Source organism: Oncorhynchus mykiss, chromosome 8 (genome assembly GCF_013265735.2).
Source record: "Oncorhynchus mykiss isolate Arlee chromosome 8, USDA_OmykA_1.1, whole genome shotgun sequence".
Lineage (NCBI taxonomy): Eukaryota > Metazoa > Chordata > Actinopteri > Salmoniformes > Salmonidae > Oncorhynchus > Oncorhynchus mykiss.
Genome location: NC_048572.1, coordinates 78,885,869 through 78,903,702, shown reverse-complemented (window position 1 = coordinate 78,903,702; position 17,834 = coordinate 78,885,869). Strand labels below are relative to the sequence as shown.

The 17,834-nt window shown below is 43.2% G+C and overlaps 1 protein-coding gene across 4 annotated transcripts; it reads right to left on the bottom strand.

The window, feature by feature from the left end:
• Positions 1–725: 725 nt before the first annotated feature.
• Positions 726–9,112, bottom strand: LOC110530707 (midnolin). Of its 4 annotated transcripts, none has more exons than XM_021613956.2 (6): positions 8,263–9,112; positions 7,780–7,870; positions 7,358–7,420; positions 6,151–6,534; positions 5,230–5,656; positions 726–1,096 (listed from the first exon to the last, which is right to left on the bottom strand). In XM_021613956.2, the coding sequence occupies exons 1-6, from the start codon at positions 8,484–8,486 to the stop codon at positions 819–821; spliced, it is 1,467 nt and encodes a 488-aa protein (XP_021469631.2). In that variant the 5' UTR covers positions 8,487–9,112; the 3' UTR covers positions 726–818. The 4 variants fall into 4 exon arrangements, with proteins under 4 accessions (XP_021469631.2, XP_021469634.1, XP_021469630.2 ...); XM_021613959.2 differs by having other exon boundaries at positions 6,376–6,534; positions 8,263–9,099; XM_021613955.2 differs by having other exon boundaries at positions 726–1,099; positions 8,263–8,932.
• Between the last annotated feature and the right edge of the window lie 8,722 nt (positions 9,113–17,834).

The window sequence follows — 17,834 nt, the reverse complement described above, 5'->3', positions numbered from 1 at the left end:
GGAGAGGTTACGGAACACTCCATTGCACTTTCAGGTCATCTGTCTGTTCAAGTTTTAGTGTCCTGCAGTAATAACCGTCACGCAACGTAGCAAATGTTTAATTGAACTGAACGCACCCCAGCACTCAATACAGGCATTGAGTTGAGGTCTAGGGTTGGAGTATTTTGTTAAATGGATGTTAGGAGTATAAGAGGCAAATTGCTGATTTCAGAATTTGTATTTCCTAGGAAAGTCTGCAGAACAGAATCAATTATTGCTTCAAACTTAAACAGTCTACATGGGTCAAATCAGAACATTAATTTTATATTTTACCTGCATGCTGCTTAATGCATCAGAACATACTGTATACAAAGACCAAATGATCACTTCACTCACTCGAGCAACCGCAAAACCTTGCAATGAAGCTGTCAGAACAAATGTGCAGAAACGTATCTATTTGGCAACCTCATAATGCTACATAGTTCTGACAATGAACGACAGCAACTGAAGATGTGCGTCAGTTTAAAATGGTAGGTACAGTGACTGGTAGACCCTCAAACGTTAAAGAACAGTTCCAACAGACTCTGGCAAGATAGACTGCCAGTAAAGAAGTGTCATATGATCCGCGGAAAGCTCAGTCAAGGGAGTGTAAACTATTTACATACAATATACTACTGAAGTTCTGTTTGAATGTCCAGTTTCAAGAAAGGACAGCTGTCTTTATGAAGAGTCCTTCTGCAGTGTGATCAAGTGAGTCCCAAAATGGGCAGTTTATTTCTCCTACTCAGCCATTCAAAGGACAGCCAATGACATAGGTCCAAACTTATTTTAATCTCTCTCTATGCCATCACAAGGTCGGAGGGTAGCTCCGGTTTCCATTGCAACTCCAGGTCGTCCAGGGAAGAGCCCTCGCTGCTGGACAGGCTGCCGTTGCTATGGCGGCTGGCTTTGTCTCGTCCGGGCGACCAGGGTTGACGGTGAGGAGGGTAGGGGTGTGAGGTGCGTGTGTCCCTGCGAGCCCGCCTGCGCAGGCGTCTCTGGTGCATCAACATCTGAAGGCGCTCCAGTTTACAACGCAATGACTGGTTCTCTTCCTCAGATTGACTGGAACACAGGCCTGCTGAGAGAGGAAGAGGATGGAGGGAGGATGAGATGGAAGAGAAAACAGGTGGGAGGAAGAAGACGGGAAGAGTCATGAGCAGTGGAGGAAAAAGTACCCAAATGTCATACTGTAGTAAAAGAAAAGATACCTTAATAGAAAATGACTCAAGTAAAATTAAGTCACCCAGTAAAATGCTACTTGGGTAAATGTATTTGGTTTAAAATATACTTAAGTATCAAAAGCAAATGTAATTGCTAAAATATACTTAAATATCAAAAGTATAAATAATTTAAAATTCCTTCTAAGTAAACCAGATGGCACAATTAAATTTTTTTCTTAGAGCCAGCGGCACACATTTACAAACGAAGCATTTGTGTTTAGTGAGTCTGCCAGATTAGAGGCAGTAGGGATGACCAGGGATGTTCTCTTGATAAGTGTGTGAATTTGACACTTTTACATTTAAAATGTAATGAGTACTTTTGGGGTGTCAGTGAAAATTTGTGTAAAAAGTGCATTATTTTCTTTAGGAGTGAAGTGAAAGTAAAAGATGTCAAATATAAATGGTAAAGTATAGATACCCCCAAAAAATACTGAAGTAGAACTTTAAAGTATTTTTACTTAAGTACTTTACAGCACTGGTCAAGAGGAATAATGTTATAGCAGGAATTCAAGTAGTATATAAACTCAGCAAAAAAGAAACGTCCTCTCACTGTCAACTGAGTTTATTTTCAGCAAACTTAACATGTGTAAATATTTGCATGAACATAAGATTCAACAACTGAGACATAAACTGAACAAGTTCCACAGACGTGTGACTAACAGAAATTGAATAATGTGTCCCTGAACAAAGGGGGGGTCAAAATCAAAAGTAACAGTCAGCATCTGGTGTGGCCACCAGCTGCATTAAGTACAGTGCATCTCCTCATGGACTGCACCAGATTTGCCAGTTCTTGCTGTGAGACGCTACCCCACTCTTGCACCAAGGCACCTGCAAGTTTCCAGACATTTCTGGGGGGAATGGCCCTAGCCCTCACTCTCTGATCCAACAGGTCTCAGATGTGCACAATGGGATTGAGATACGGGCTCTTTGCTGGCCATGGCGGAACACTGACATTCCTGTCTTGCAGGAAACCACGCACAGAACGAGCAGTATGGCTGGTGGCATTGTCATGCCAGGGTCATATCTGGATGAGCCTGCAGGAAGGGTACCACATGAGGGAGGAGGATGTCTTCCCTGTAACGCACAGCGTTGAGATTGCCTGCAATGACAACAAGCTCAGTCCGATGATGCTGTGACACACCGCCCCAGACCATGACAGACACTCCACCTCCAATTCGATCCCGCTCCAGAGTACAGGCCTCTGTGTAATGCTCATTCATTCGATGATAAACACAAATCTGACCATCACCCCTGGTGAGACAAAATCGCAACTCGACAGTGAAGAGCACTTTTTGCCAGTCCTGTCTGGTCCACCAACGGTGGGTTTGTGCCCATATGTGACATTTTTGCCAGTGATGTCTGGTGAGGACCTGCCTTACAACAGGCCTACAAGCCCTCAGTCCAGCCTCTATGAGCCTATTGCTGACAGTCTGAGCACTGATGGAGGGATTGTGCGTTCCTGGTATAACTCAGGCAGTTGTTGTTGCCATCCTGTACCTGTCCCGCAGGTGTGCTGTTCAGATGTACTGAGGTGTTGTTACACGTGATCTGCAACTGCGAGGACGATCAGCTGTCCATCCTGTCTCCCTGTAGTGCTGTCTTAGGCGTCTCACAGTGTGGACATTGCAATTTATTGCCCTGGCCACATCTGCAGTCCTCATGCCTCCTTGCAGCATGCCTAAGGCACATTCACACAGATGAGCAGGGACCCTGGGCATCTTTCTTTGGTGTTTTTCAGAGTCAGTAGGAAGGCCTCTTTAGTGTACTTAGTGTAAGTTTTCCTAACTGTGACCTTAATTGCCTACCGTCTGTAAGCTGTTAGGTGCATGTTCATTAATTGTTTATGGTTCATTGAACAAGCATGGAAACAGTGTTTAGACCCTTTACAATGAAGATCTGTGAAGATATTTCGATTTTTACGAATTATCTTTGAAAGACAGGGTCCTGAAAAGGGACGTGTCTTTTTTTTTGCTGAGTTTACATATACACCACATGACAAAATGTATGTGGACACCTGCTGGTCAAACATTTCAGTCCAAAATCATGGGGATTAATATAGAGTTGGTCCCCCTTTGGCTAATATAATAGCCCCCACTCCTCTGGGAAGCCTTTCCACTAGATGTTTGAAAATTGCTGCGGGGACTTGCTTCCATTCAGCCACAAGAGCATTAGTGAGGTCAGGGACAGATGTTGGGCGATTAGGTCTGGCTCGCAGTTGGCGTTCCAATTCATCCCAAAGGTATTCGATGGGGTTAAGGTCAGAGCTCTGTGCAGGTCCGTCAAGTTCTTCCACACCGGTCTCGACAAATCATTTCTATATGGACCTCACTTTGTGCACAGGGGAATTGTCATGCTGAAACAGGAAAGGGCCTTCCCCAAACTGTTGCAACAAAGGAAGCACAGAATCGTCTAGAATGTCGTATGCTGTATGTTTCCCTTTACTGGAACTAAGGGGCCTATGAACCATGAAAAACAGCCCCAGACCATTATTACTCCTCCACCAAATGTTACAGTTGACACTATGCATTCGGGCAGGTAGCATTTCTACTGGCATCCGCTAAATCCAGATTTGTCTGTCGGACTGCCAGATGGTGAAGCGTGGTTCATCACTCCAGAGAGCTGTATACCACTCTATCCGACGCTTGGCATTGCGCATGGTGATCTTAAGCTGTGTGTGGCTGCTTGGCCATGGAAACCCATTTCATGAAGCTCCCGAATAACAGTTCTTGTGCTGACGTTGCTTCCAGAGCCAGTTTGGAAATTGTTAGTGAGTTTTGCAACCGAGGACAGATAATTTTTACGCACCATGCGCCTTAGGACTCGGCGGTCCTGTTCTGTAAACTGTGTGGCCTACCATTTCGCATCTGAGCCATTGTTACTTCACAACAACATCACTTACAGTTGACCGGGGCAGCTCTAGCGGGGCACAAATGTGACAAATTGACTTGTTGGAAAGCTGGCATCCTATGACGGTGCCACGTTGAAAGTCACTGAGCTCTTCAGTAAGGTCATTCTACTGCCAATGTTTGTCTATGGAGATTGCATGGCTGTGTGCTCGCTTTTACCCTCCTGTCAGCAACGGTCTAGCTGAAATAGCCAAATCCACTAATTTGAAGGGGTGTCCACATACTTTTGTGTATATATAGCGTACAGTACATTGCACCATTGTTTTTGGGGCCATGAACAAAATGGAATCAATTCTAATTCCAAGAATGGAGCAGTGCCGTTTCCCTGACAACGTGACCCAGAACCGCCACTGTCGCCAATGATTATGTGTTCATTAGTATGTTTCCGGCGCTAGGGTGAAAAGGTGAGATACAATAGTTCGCACCCTCAGGTTAAAAGGTTAAGGTCCTGTTACTATGTGTGTGTGACGGTGAGTGCATTCCTGTTACTAACTGACCCCTGTGGGCCATGTAGCTACATGCTCGCTCTGCCCTAAAACACTTATAACCACACATACTTTTCTTATTCATTGCAGACTGGGGAACAAATGAATGCGTAGGCCGTCAGGGAACGGATATAAACAACCCTAGTTCATTAATAGGGGGCGCAGAAACCACTTCCTCCTTTCCAACAATACCCTCACAACCAGTGTTCTCTGCTGTACAGCTGCTACTTTCTAAACTTGGACACTAAGCAGAACCAGAACTCAACTATTGTGGGACTAGCTTGAGAAGGCTGGACTGGTTTCCAAACATGACGCTAGGGTTTGGGAATGCAGGAGCGAGAACTAGGTGACAGACCACTGACGAGGAATACTTGAATGCTAAACATTCATTTAATGCACATATGTTTTCAATGAAGACAATAAAGAGAATCACTATCTCATTCATTTGGTTCTTTAGTTGTGTTATGAAGAAAAGGAGTCGAATATAACAAAACCTAAACATCCTTTGTTTCAGCATAATGTTGTACTTTGTTTTGCCTATAATCAGCTACACACAGCATTGACACGTTTTGGTTATTCTGTGGGACCTCAACTCACCAGTAGGTTTACATGAGTGACTTTGTTCCTGGCTGATGTGGTCTGTAAGTGGTCCTGAGGTAGCAGTGCTGACAAGGTCAGGGGTGAGAGGTGAGGGCGGCGGGAAGGGCGAGGTTGGGGTACTCGGAGTGCTGCTGGTTGGGGTGCTGGGAGGGCGGCAGAGGAGCTGGGAGAGGGACAGTGGAGCCCCTTGGTAGTGGCGAGTGGCACTGAGAAGGTCGTTGAGGATCTGGAAGATGGTGTTGATGCCTCGTCTGGATGACTTGACACCGGTACTGGTGCTGTCCTGCCCAGCTGGGGGCAGAGTGCCTGAGAAGGTCCCGGAGAAGACTCCTGGGGCATGGCTCACAAAGCTCTCTATGACAGCACCTGGTTCCCCGGCAGCTGTTTTATTAGAGGTGGGAGTACCAGCCACACTGCAGTCACCCTGTGATAAAGGGAGGCGAAAGGGTTGTATTTCTTATTTAACCTTTATTTAACTAGGCGAGTCAGTTCAAAACAAATTCTTATTTACAATGACGGCCTAGGAACAGTGGGTTAAACTGCCTTGTTCAGGGGCAGAAAGACAGATTTGTACCTTGTCAGCTCGGGGATTCGATCTAGCAACCTTTCGGTTACTAGCCCAAGCTCTAACCACTAGGCTACCTGCCACCCCAAAATTATATAATATATATATATATTGTATATAAGATACTCCCTGTCTAGTCAAAATAGAGCCTGTATAATGATAATAACAGTAGCCTAATTGTCATATATTTCAATAAATAAATATTACAAAATATCTGCAACTACATTAAATTGAAAAGTTATTCCTTGCTTTGCTAACATTATCAGGCTTTGAAGTATTTAACTAACATTAGCATGTGATAATACACACATAATAGTCACATTATAATAATATGAATAATCTGTTAGTCCCACCTCTGGGTAGGTGGTGGCAGGGGTTGGGCTCTGGGGTGCAGGGCTGGAGCAGGTGGGGTTGGTGGAGCGGTGGGGGGCACTAGGTGAGGGAGAGAGGTAGGTGACGTGAGAGGTTGAGGAGGGGGTATGAGGGGAGACAGGGGCAGGGGAGGCTGGGGTGTTGGAGGAGAGCTGGGCTGGGCAGGGGTAAGGGAACCTAGTGGACCCACACTTCGCAGCATGCACCTGTTCAACCCCAGCTCTGCCTGCTCGCTGGGTGATGAGGTGACTCTGCTGCTGCCCAGCGGCACTCTGGGGGGCCAGTTGGAGCTGGACGAACATCATGTGATCACCGACCCTGAGGGCAAGGGTCAGGGGTGAACGGCCAGACAGGAAGTCACTGACCTGCAGATACAGAAAAGGATGAATAACTTGATTAATATATTTACAGCACTTATTTGTTTGCTGCCTGACTCCATTACAAGGGTCCTTAATGATCCAAGATGTAATAAGCTTCAACAGACAAGTCATATTGGTACCCTCTCACTAGTGTTCTGGCCCCAGACATTCAGAGCTATTTACTGAGAGCTAACTGCTTTCTATGGATACAGAGGCATTACAATTTAGATGTGTTTTGTTATTATCAGTCTGGTGTCTCTATTTAGCCCAGCCCAGTCACGAAGCAGAACACTTCAGTAACAAAGAGGCTATCAGGCCTAAAGACGGCAGTCACGACAACAGTCTCGTTGAACTGCTCACCCCTCCATTGTAATATCTGATGTGAGGGTTTGCATTCTGGTACAAAATGGCTTCTGATATTTAGTGTAAATATAACCAATATACTCTATATAGTGGTGATATTTTAATCTTGTGGTGGAGGCTAGGTCACTGCGCGTGCGCGTGCATGTGTGCATGTGAGGTGCAGTCTGGGGCGGGGGCAGTCAGACCATAATGAGAACTACCTAGCCATTTCTTAGAAAACTGTTCTTTGTCAAGTTGAGTCACTCCTTCCCATCTCAACCACACACACATACATATGCAGAAACAACCACAAATGCACAACCTTGCTGTTTCATGAAACAACCCAGCCGTACTGAGCTGGTATGAACGAGGACAGAAAGAAAATGCTGCTTATTTATTTACATAGGCCTTTAATCCTACCACATTGAGACAACAGTGTTACAGCCATCTTATGACACAGAAGTCCAGTGAAAGATCAGAGACCAACCTGAGTTTCAGTTAAACTCTCCAAAGCCTGCATGATGGTCTGCTCTCTTCTGGATGGTTGGGACTAAGGAAGCAAAGAAAACAAAAATAGGCATATTATATATATATGATATGATATGATAGATGATGATAGATCTATATGATAGATCAATGCCGATAGAAGGACCTATGAATCGGGCCACACAGAAGCTGGCAAGTACATCCCCAGTAAATCTGGTGGGTTTTTTTTACACTTGGTTCTGTTGTAAAAGTGGTTCAGGGAGAACTGCCAGAGCACCTAGTAATATCACCTCTGCTATAAAGGTCCAGACCTGTTGGCTGAAGCTTTATAGACTATACTTAACATTACAGACATGTTTCCTTTACTCAATACCTGGTGTTAACTTTGTTAACCATTTATGGACTGTACAATATATGACTTACTGATAACAAGCCTGCCTCAATAGTTGGGACCAGTGTCAGCTTACTCCCATCAACTATGCCCAGGTCATGTAGTTTCCCTGTACTCAACCGCCTGTGGGTACATTAGAAGACATGATCATTACTATGTGTATATAGAAACATTTAACAATTTGTATTAATTCATTCTTGGCCTTTTATTCACACGAGATTAAAACGATATTTTACAAAGAACACCTGCACATAAATGCATTTCATTTATGAGTTAGGCCTGTTTGACAATGAAGTTATAGGCTCATGCAGAACCAGACATAAAATCCATTACATGATATTGCATCAAATATGTAATACAAAAGCCTACATCAGAATTGTTATTTGGTCCCCTTGAAATCATACCCAATGTACTGAATCAACGTCGTTTCCACGTCCTTTCAATGAAATTACGTCGAACCAACGTGAAATAGGCTTTGAATTGACGTATGCGCCCAGTGGGGTTAGGCTACTCACGTTTCCTTATGCAGCAAGACGAATCTTTCTTTCGGTACTCTGAGCTTTTGGGAAAGTCGTCTCCTCAGCACCTCCACCGTCTCTCCCCGATGGACAGAGAGCTCGAAGCGACTGCCTGTGGTCGAGCTGATGGACAAGCGCATGAATGATTCAGTAGGTACCGACGCGCAGACTAGAGCCGCACGGGGAATAAAGCTACGTGTGCCGGGTTGATGATGGTCCATTCGCTGGGCCGCGCTTTATTTGGCACGTTATTTGGGTCGGAGTATCAAAGAGTAGCTGGTATCCGCTTGTCTAAATGTAGGTTATTTGGAACTGACCCACACAACTCCGATACTCTTCTGCCGTTTTCCAGAAGACGAAATATAAATAATTAGATGTTCTTTGTCTTTATTGATCAATGGAGCCAAGTACAGTAGCCTATGAGTTGAACTGTGTGTTCCAAATATGTAACTGAGTGATAACTGAAGATAGATAATCACAATAGACTGCCCTATAGTGCCTCTTCTTGGCTACCCTGTCTTCCTCAGACTCAAACCTACACATTGAACTGTTCAATGCGTAAAAGCGTCTCTATTTGATGACTGTTAAATCCTCCCACTGTCCTCACTAGCCAATCAATTGTGAGTGCCTAGTGTTGGACCGCATGGTCCTATCAGCTCTACTTGCTACCCACGTGTAGACAGGACCCGCCCTCGTTCTTGTAGCCTACCGCCAAGCACTGTGCCATTCATAAAGGTGGTGATGTAATCAGAAAAAAAACAATGTTGCCTTTTTTTTTAAATAATGTTTTGACAGATACAAACTATAATTTATATTGACAAAAGAAGTTATGAGCTCAGTGCTGGCACACTGATTTGATTTGAGAATGGACCCCTTTAGAATGCTGTGAGTGTAGGATATTTCCTTTCTGCTTTGTCTATTCACATTATGACTTTAATAGAATGTGCATTTCCAAGCATTTCACATATTAGGAATTTAATAAGCAAATGAATCGAATAATCACTATTCTATTCTATTATTTTCTGTTGTATTTTATTTGACAGTATATTCAAATCGTTATTGTAAGTTATTGTATCCTGTACAGTCCACGGCATCAGGTCTTTCTCTGCTCCTCTGCTTAGTATTCTAGTCCAGTCTCCTCATTGATAAAGAACAGCGTGCCGTCACCTGTCACATAACGCCCAGAGGGCCAGCGTAGACTCTGTGACGTAGACAGGCAGAGAAAAGCAGCCAGAACCTCTCCCATCGGGTGCTAAATATAGCACCGCCCCCCTCCGCCCCCGCTTCATCCAGACTGCGTCAGACCTTTCCCGGCCCACCTGCCTGCCTCCATCCACCTACTCATGCACTCGCTCACTCCATCCTCTGTTCTCTGCAAGTGCAACTATCCTTCCTCCGCCCACTCATTCTATCCCTTCCTTTTCAGCATCTGTCATCCTATTTCTTCTGCCCTCTTCCTAATAACAAGAGCGATATTTGGGGATAGGGACAACGCTCTCTGTCTGAGTCTCTCTTTTTGTCTTCGTCTGTTTTTGTTTCCTTCCTTCCCTCTCTCTCGCTCTCTTTCTCTCTCTCTCTCTCTCTCTCTCTCTCTCTCTCGCTCTCTTTCTCTCTCTCTCTCTCTCTCTCTTTCTCTCTCTCTCTTTCTCTCTCTCTCTCTCTCTCTCGCTCTCTGTCTTTTGTTCTCTCTCTCTCTCTCTCTGTCTCTCTCTCTATTGTATTCTCTCTCCCTTTCTCCCCCACCTCTCTCTATCTCTGAAATGCTCAAATGGAAATCCCAGTGTTTGAGAGAGACAGCAGAGCAGAAGCGAGAGGGTGTTATTGTTGAATGTTGTTGCAGAGAGAATAACCCCCACTCACCACAGTCTCCATCTCAGCATGAATCTCAACCTCCCTCCCTGTGTGTAACTTGGATCTTATTCAGGATTGTATTGTCCTTTGACGGCCATTGCTACGCCTCTTTCTGTATAGAACCTGACCAATCGTTCTCTTGAGCTTTGGACCTCATCCTGCAGAGAGGTGTAAGAGAGACATCAACAAGGGAAAAGCATGACGCATTTGCAGTTCAAGTTCAAGTTTTTATGAACATTTGTAATACATTGGAAAACTTACCTAAAGCTTCACAACGCAATACACAATACAAAAAATACAATTCATAGATGCATAACTGACATACATTTCAGTGGATTGGGGTATTCTTCATTGAAGGTTGAATAAAAAGCCCTGTTGAGATAAAACCTGAGCCAGATAAGTAGCTGATAATAGGTTCCATTTTTGAAGGTTCTATGTGCAGCCTCATGTACAGGAATCCATGTCCTCCATGGCATCCAGCAAGACACCAACAAGAACAATCCCAATACTCCAAAGTAGCTTCCTCTCCTTCTCTCATTCCCTGCATCTGTACTAATCTAACAACCCAGTATAGATGAAAGTAGACCCCAACAACACATTTTCCCTCTTGTATTGTATTGCTTTCATCCACCCAATGTTTCCAGATCAGTGCAGATGAAGTAAAGAAGACGAGGAGACGAGGAGAGGAAGCCAGTTTAGACTGTTTGGATGAACCCTGACCCGCAGGATGTCCTGTTCCCTGGAGCATGTCAGCAGGGATGCTGCATTGACGTCAGAAGACATGGAACACACTACAAATTCCTCCTCTCCAAATTTACCCTACGTCCTCACATTCCTCCTCCCTCCTCCGTGGCCTTTCCTGGCTTACCCCCTTCGTGGCCTCTCCCAGCACAGTTTTCCCAACGTCTCACCAGTCTGGAATGTTACACCTCTCTCCTCGGAATTCCAGAATGCTGAGGTGACTTTTAAAGGAATTTTGTTTGTATAAGGCGGGTGGTCAGACAGACAGTATTTCTAACATAAACATTTATGTAGGCTAAATTATTGTTTTCTTTAGTATATTCTGCAATTCCTAGAAAGAGAAGTAGTAACCTGCCATTCGATAGTATTGTTTGTCTATAGTATTCAGACCCCTTGACTGTTTTCTACATTTTGTTACGTTACAGCCTTATTCTAAAATTGATGACATTGTCCCCCCCCCCCCCCCATCAATCTACACATGATACCCCATAATGATGAAGCAAAAACAGGTTTTTAGAAATTTTGCAAATTAATGAACATTTTAAATATGAAATATCACATTTACATAAGTATTCAGACCCTTTACTCAGTACTTTGTTGAAGCATCTTTGGCAGCGACTACAGCCTCGAGACTTCTTGGGTATGACGCTGCAAGCTTGGCACACCTGTATTTGGGGAGTTTCTCCCATTCTTCTCTGCATATCTTCTCAAGGTCTGTCAGGTTGGATGGGGAGGGTCGCTGCAAAGCTATTTTCAGGTCTCTCCAGAGATGTTCGATCGGGTTCAAGTCTGGGCTCTGGCTGGGCCACTCAAGGACATTCAGAGACTTGTCCCGAAGCCACTGCTGCGTTGTCTTGGCTGTGTGCTTAGGGTCATTGTCTTGTTGGAAGGTGAACCTTCGCCCCAGTCTGAGGTCCTGAGCGCTCTGGATGCAGGTTTTCATCAAGGATCTCTCTGTACTTTGCTCCGTTCAGCTTTCTCTCGATCCTGACCAATATCTAAGTCCCTGCTGCTGATAAACATCCCTACAGCATGATGCTGCCACCCCCATGCTTCACCATAGTGATAGTGCCAGGTTTCTTCCAGGTGTGATGCTTGGCATGTAGGCCAAAGAGTTCGATCTTGGTTTCGTAAGGCCAGATAATCTTGTTTCTCATGGTCTGCGTCCTTCCGGTGCCTTTTGGAAAACTATAACCGGGCTGTCATGTGCCTTTTATTGAGGAGTGGCTTCTGTCCGGCCACTCTACTATAATGACCTGATTGGTGGAGTGCTGCAGAGATGGTTGTCCTTTTGGAAGATTCTCCACAGAGGAACTCTGAAGCTCTGTCAGAGCGACCATCGGTTTCTTGATCACCTCCTTGACCAAGGCCCTTCTCCCCCAATGGAAGAAGGGAAACAAGATGGAATAAAATATACAACTAAGCTCAATTTTCAAGTCTCATAGCAAAGGGTCTGAATACTTATGTATAAGGTAATTCTGTTTTTTCAATTTTAATACATTTGATAAAATGTCTAAAAACCTGTTTTCACTTTGGGGTATTGCGTGTAGATCGATGAGGATAATTTTTTAAAATCCATTTTAGAAAAGGCTGTAACATAACAAAGTGTGGAAACAGTCAAGGGGTGTGAATACTTTCCGAATGCAATGTAAACTCCTGAAATTCCAATTCTTAAGCCATGTTGAGAAAAGTATATGAGTGAAGGAAGGCATTCTTCCTATGCTAGATCTGAAAGAGACATTTCTAATGTTTCAAAAGCTTGGCAGCACCTTTGTTGAGTTATAACATCGTTGTTCCAGTTATTTTGGAATGAAAGTCCTTTTTTTCTTCTTTGTTTTTTTTGGGGCGGCTGGGTATATTTTTATACATCGCTTTTGGGTCAACCATCTGTTCTGAGTCACATGATCTACTGGTGAAACAGACGGCAAGCCCAAAAATACGACCCAGACAGGCGATCTCTCTCACATACACACACACACACACACATGCACGCATACACATATACACACACACAAAACGTGATTATTGCACAGTATCTGAATGTGTAACTTCTGACTGATGATGACTTGACAGGCAAACATCAACAGGAAACTCAGCTGACTGGCAGAAGTCAATTCCCCAGAATGCATTACTGATTGATCAACAACAGGAAGTGAGATGTGACTGCGTGTGCCCAAAGGCACCATTCTGAGAGAGGGAGGAAGCTCTTTCCCAATACTCTTACTAAACAGTCCTCTGCCCTTTCTTTATCTCTCCTACTTCATATTTCCACATAATGCCCTGGTTTTAGTCACTCGTGAAACAGTTCATGTGTAATATGTGTCATTTAGATGTCCTTTTAGACTGTCATGCATGACATCAAAAACTAGTTACAAACAATCGCGCAGACATTTTTATGCCTCAGAAGTGGTCTAAAAACTCTCTCATGATCATTGATTTGGGGGATGAACTATCCCTTTAAACCCAGTGTGTAGGCAAAACCGTTCTACTGTGGATGTTTTCATCCAACCTGTGTGAAGCGTAGGAAGCTTTGATTGAATACAAAGTATGAGCTATTTATAGTGAGACAGAGCAGCATGTGAATATTTCACGGTTATTATTGGAAGACATCTGCTATTTGCAGAATCGAGATTCACAGTTGTTGCTATATTTAAACGCATTTCCATACAAAGTCTAAATTGAACATTTTTATTCTTCCAGTGTTTTATGCTGAACAAAAATATAAATGCAACATCCAACAATGTCAACAAATTTACTGAGTTACAGTTCATATAAGGAAATCAGTCAATTACAATTCATTAATTAGGCCCTAATCTATGGAGTTCACATGACTGGATGGGGGCGCAGACATGGGTGGGCCTGGGAGGGCATAGGCCCACCCACGTGGGAGCCAGGTCCACCCACTGGGGAGCCAGGCACAGCCAATCAGAATGCGTTTTCCCCCACAAAAGGGCTTTATTACATACAGAAATACTCCTCAGTTTCATCAGCTGTCCGGCTGGCTGGTCTCAGATGATCCCGCAGGTGAAGAAGCCGGATGTGGAGGTCCTGGGCTGGCATGGTTACACGGGAGGCGGCTTTTGGTAGAGAAATGAACATTAAATTATCTGCAATAGCTCTGGTGGACATTCCTGCAGTCAGCATGCCAATTGCACGCTCCCTCAAAACTTGGAGTCATCTGTGGCATTGTGTTGTGTGACAAAACTGCACATTTTAGAGTAGTTTTTATTGTCCCCAGCACAAGGTGCACCTGTACAATGATCATGCTCTCTAATCAGCTTCTTGATATGCCAGACCTGTTAAGTGCATGGATTATCTTTGCGAAGTAGAAATGCTCACTAACAGGGATGTAAACAAATGTGTGCACAACATTTAAAGAAATGTAGCTTATGGAAAATTTCTGGGATCTTTTATTTCAGTCCATGAAACATGGGACCAACACTTTACATGCTGCGTTGATATTTTTGTTCAGTATATGTTACAGTTGTTCAGGGAAAGGTTTTGGAGAGACACATCCTTTGGCTTCGTCTGGGTTAGCGGAGGTTTTGGCAGGCAGGGATGTCCTTGTCCCATCGCGCACTAGCAACTCCCGTGGCGGGCCGGGCGCAGTCCACGCTAACACGGTTGCCAGGTGTACGGTGTTTCCCCCGACACATTGGTGTGGCTGGCTTCTGGGTTAAGTGGGCATTGTGTCAAGAAGTGGCTTGGTTGGGTTGTGTTTCGGAGGACACACGGCTCTCGACCTTCACCTCTCCCGAGTCCATACGGGAGACAAGACTAACTACCAATTGGATACCATGAAAAAGGGGTGAAAAAAAAGTGAAATGAAATACAAAAATAAAATAGATAATACAAGAAAAATGCATTAAAGAAAGTGCTGTCAGCACTGTGCAATCTGAATAAACCTTGGCCTAGTCTCTTGGAAACCTCATTTCCATTCAGCCTATATAAAATTGTCAATCCATGACAAAGCATTAATCTGAAGTGCAAGGCATGATGCTCCCCACTGTAAATTCTACCCTTAACCATTACAGTGAGCATTTTACATTTACATTTCAACGGGGTGTGGACGTCCCAAGGGTGCCGTATAGCACCGACCCTATCAGGAACCAGTCTGGCCCTTGACTAGTCAACACAGATGTTGAAGTGTCTCAAATTCATCTGAAAATTTTCATTTTTTGTTAATTACAGTTCACATTCATACTGAAATTGTTGTGAGGTAAAGACATAGTTATGTTCTGTGTAAGCAAATAACCCATCTTATTTTTTTTTAGCAAGTAAACTGGACCTCAATTCGAGTGTTGTTGGCCGGTCCACAATTGCGCTATGGTGTAACACTACCACCATGTGGGTATAAGACGAAACTGCAAGAGGTGAATATTGGCATCTCAATTGGTTCAGGAACTTTCTATAATGGATATGATATTATCATGGGCATTAATTACCTCCGTTATAGGTGTGTCATGAATCATCAAGACAGGTAATGAAAGTAACTATCAAAAATATTTCACCTGCAAAGCTCACCGACTGTGCTTGCTGATCTGTGTTTTTCGTTTAGCAATAGGAGAGCAATGATATCAGTAAATCAATAAAACAATAATATCAAAATCTTTGTTTCACATCTCAGTGCTAGGGCTATTATGAATTATGCAAAATATAAATGGAAGAAATTATTCCCACGCGCTTCGCGTAAACTTGCACGGACCACCAGTGTCTGTTCCATCTCACGTCTTCGCCGTCTTCGTCACGTGGTGTTTTCAGGATCGGGCTGTGGGTGTGTCTTATTCAGTCCGGTTTCATTCATAACTAAGATCGGCATTTAACGCCCAAATTAAACTATGCCGAGAAGACTGACGCTATTTGCGTGTGATGGACAGCGTCAAATGGACCACATGAAGTAACCCAGAATAAGGTAAGTGTGTCTCCATAGTGGGCTTTCGGTTTTATACATACAGCCAATCCATCTGTTGCCTTTGATTTATGATTTAATTATATATTCTAGTAGAATGGAGGGATAGTGCACACTACAGATTGTAGCCTACTCTGATACAGTTGACATGTAGTCATTCCAGCACTGCCCTATATATCTAGTAGGCTAGTTGGGGTAGTAGGGGATGTGATGTGGATAGGATTAGCGATCCATACTGTAGAATACAATTTACAAAACATATTGCTGATAAATCTCGCCACACCATTGCGATGAAAATGATACAGCGATGTGAGGAGAGCACACGTCTGATTGTGAAGTTTGCCATAGCCTATGCAGTACAATAAGCAATTTTGTTACATAAAAGGCAACAATAATTGCCGATGATGGTCAAATATATTCGATATTATATTTTGGTAATAATTCACACCGCTTGGCTGTTTACTGTAAGATGTGTGTCAAAAATAAGATGGTGCATGCATGTGCAACGACTTCCTTGATCAGCGGTTTCTCGGAAGAAAGGATGCTGAGATGAGCGCTGTCTCAGCACCAACCCGAGGAGAGAGAGCGCGCTTCGGTTATCATCAGAGGGGAAAGAAACTGGGGGGTTACTTCAATGCATGACGAGACATGATGTGACGTTATTTCAAATGTTTCATATGTAGAAAAGAATGTGCTAGAATATCCACTGACTTTATTTTTGTTGCCGTGCCCATATTTCTGATGCCCAGAAAGCATGATATTATATGGATATTATAGTGAGGAACATTACATTATTTCGGTCATAATTAAAAAGTTAGACAAAGCCTTTAATTAGGCTTAGTCCAAGGATCTGGATCACATCATTTCACTTTCACCTGCTGTGACACATCAGTCCTCATCTCGGATGTGGCAGGCTTCACTCACAGCAAGTGTACTAGACTTCTGCTGTTTCCTCAAGTACAGACACATCTCTGATTATTTCAGGGACAATCTACAGTCCTACAATTGCATGATTCCCCCGAGTGGAATAAGGGAGGAGAAAGCTGCACTCACTAGATCACTTTGCCCTGAGGAAGTGTTCATCTTGGCACCATTTTTTAGATTTAGTCTAGTCTTAGTCATTTTTATTAAAATATAATTATGTCTTAGTCACATCTTTGTCATTTGAAGAATAATTTGTTTAGTTATTGTCAAAAGGACGAAAATAGTGGGCCATTTTAGTCAACTAAATGCCCTTTCATTTGAGTCACATATTTGTATTCCCTCATTAACCTATACTAAACATAAATCACTGACTTCCATGTGCACAAACATAACATCCTATCGCATGATTCTCTTCCCAACAGCCAAATGGGCAGAAGAGCACATTACTCAGCAGCAGATTAAATCCCACCCCTTGACAGGTCTCCAGACTAACTTTTTCAGTTGGTGGCATCAGCCCATGATTTGGTCGCACAATTTGTTTTCCCCTCAGCATCACAGTGCTGTGTAATCACCTTATAAAATACTTCACAGTGCTGTGTAATCACCTTATAAAATACTTCACAGTGCTGTGTAATCACCTTATAAAATACTTCACAGTGCTGTGTAATCACCTTATAAAATACTTCACAGTGCTGTGTAATCACCTTATAAAATACATCACAGTGCTGTGTAATCACCTTATAAAATACTTCACAGTGCTGTGTAATCACCTTATAAAATACTTCACAGTGCTGTGTAATCACCTTATAAAATACTTCACAGTGCTGTGTAATCACCTTATAAAATACTTCACAGTGCTGTGTAATCACCTTATAAAATACTTCACAGTGCTGTAGACTGTGTAACAGGCTACTGAGAAGGTAGGCTATTCAAGAATTAATGTTCAGTGTTTCATTGACTATAAGATATTGTTTTTATATTTTTATATTGTCTGAATTTTGTTGTTCAGTAGGGATGGATTACCTGCATCTTTATGTGCTTTACTGTCATAAGCTAATTTATTTTGGGTCTAATTCACAGCATGAAGAAGTGAAAACTCAAAACACATTAGCTAGAACGGTAAGACTAAACATAATACTCACTG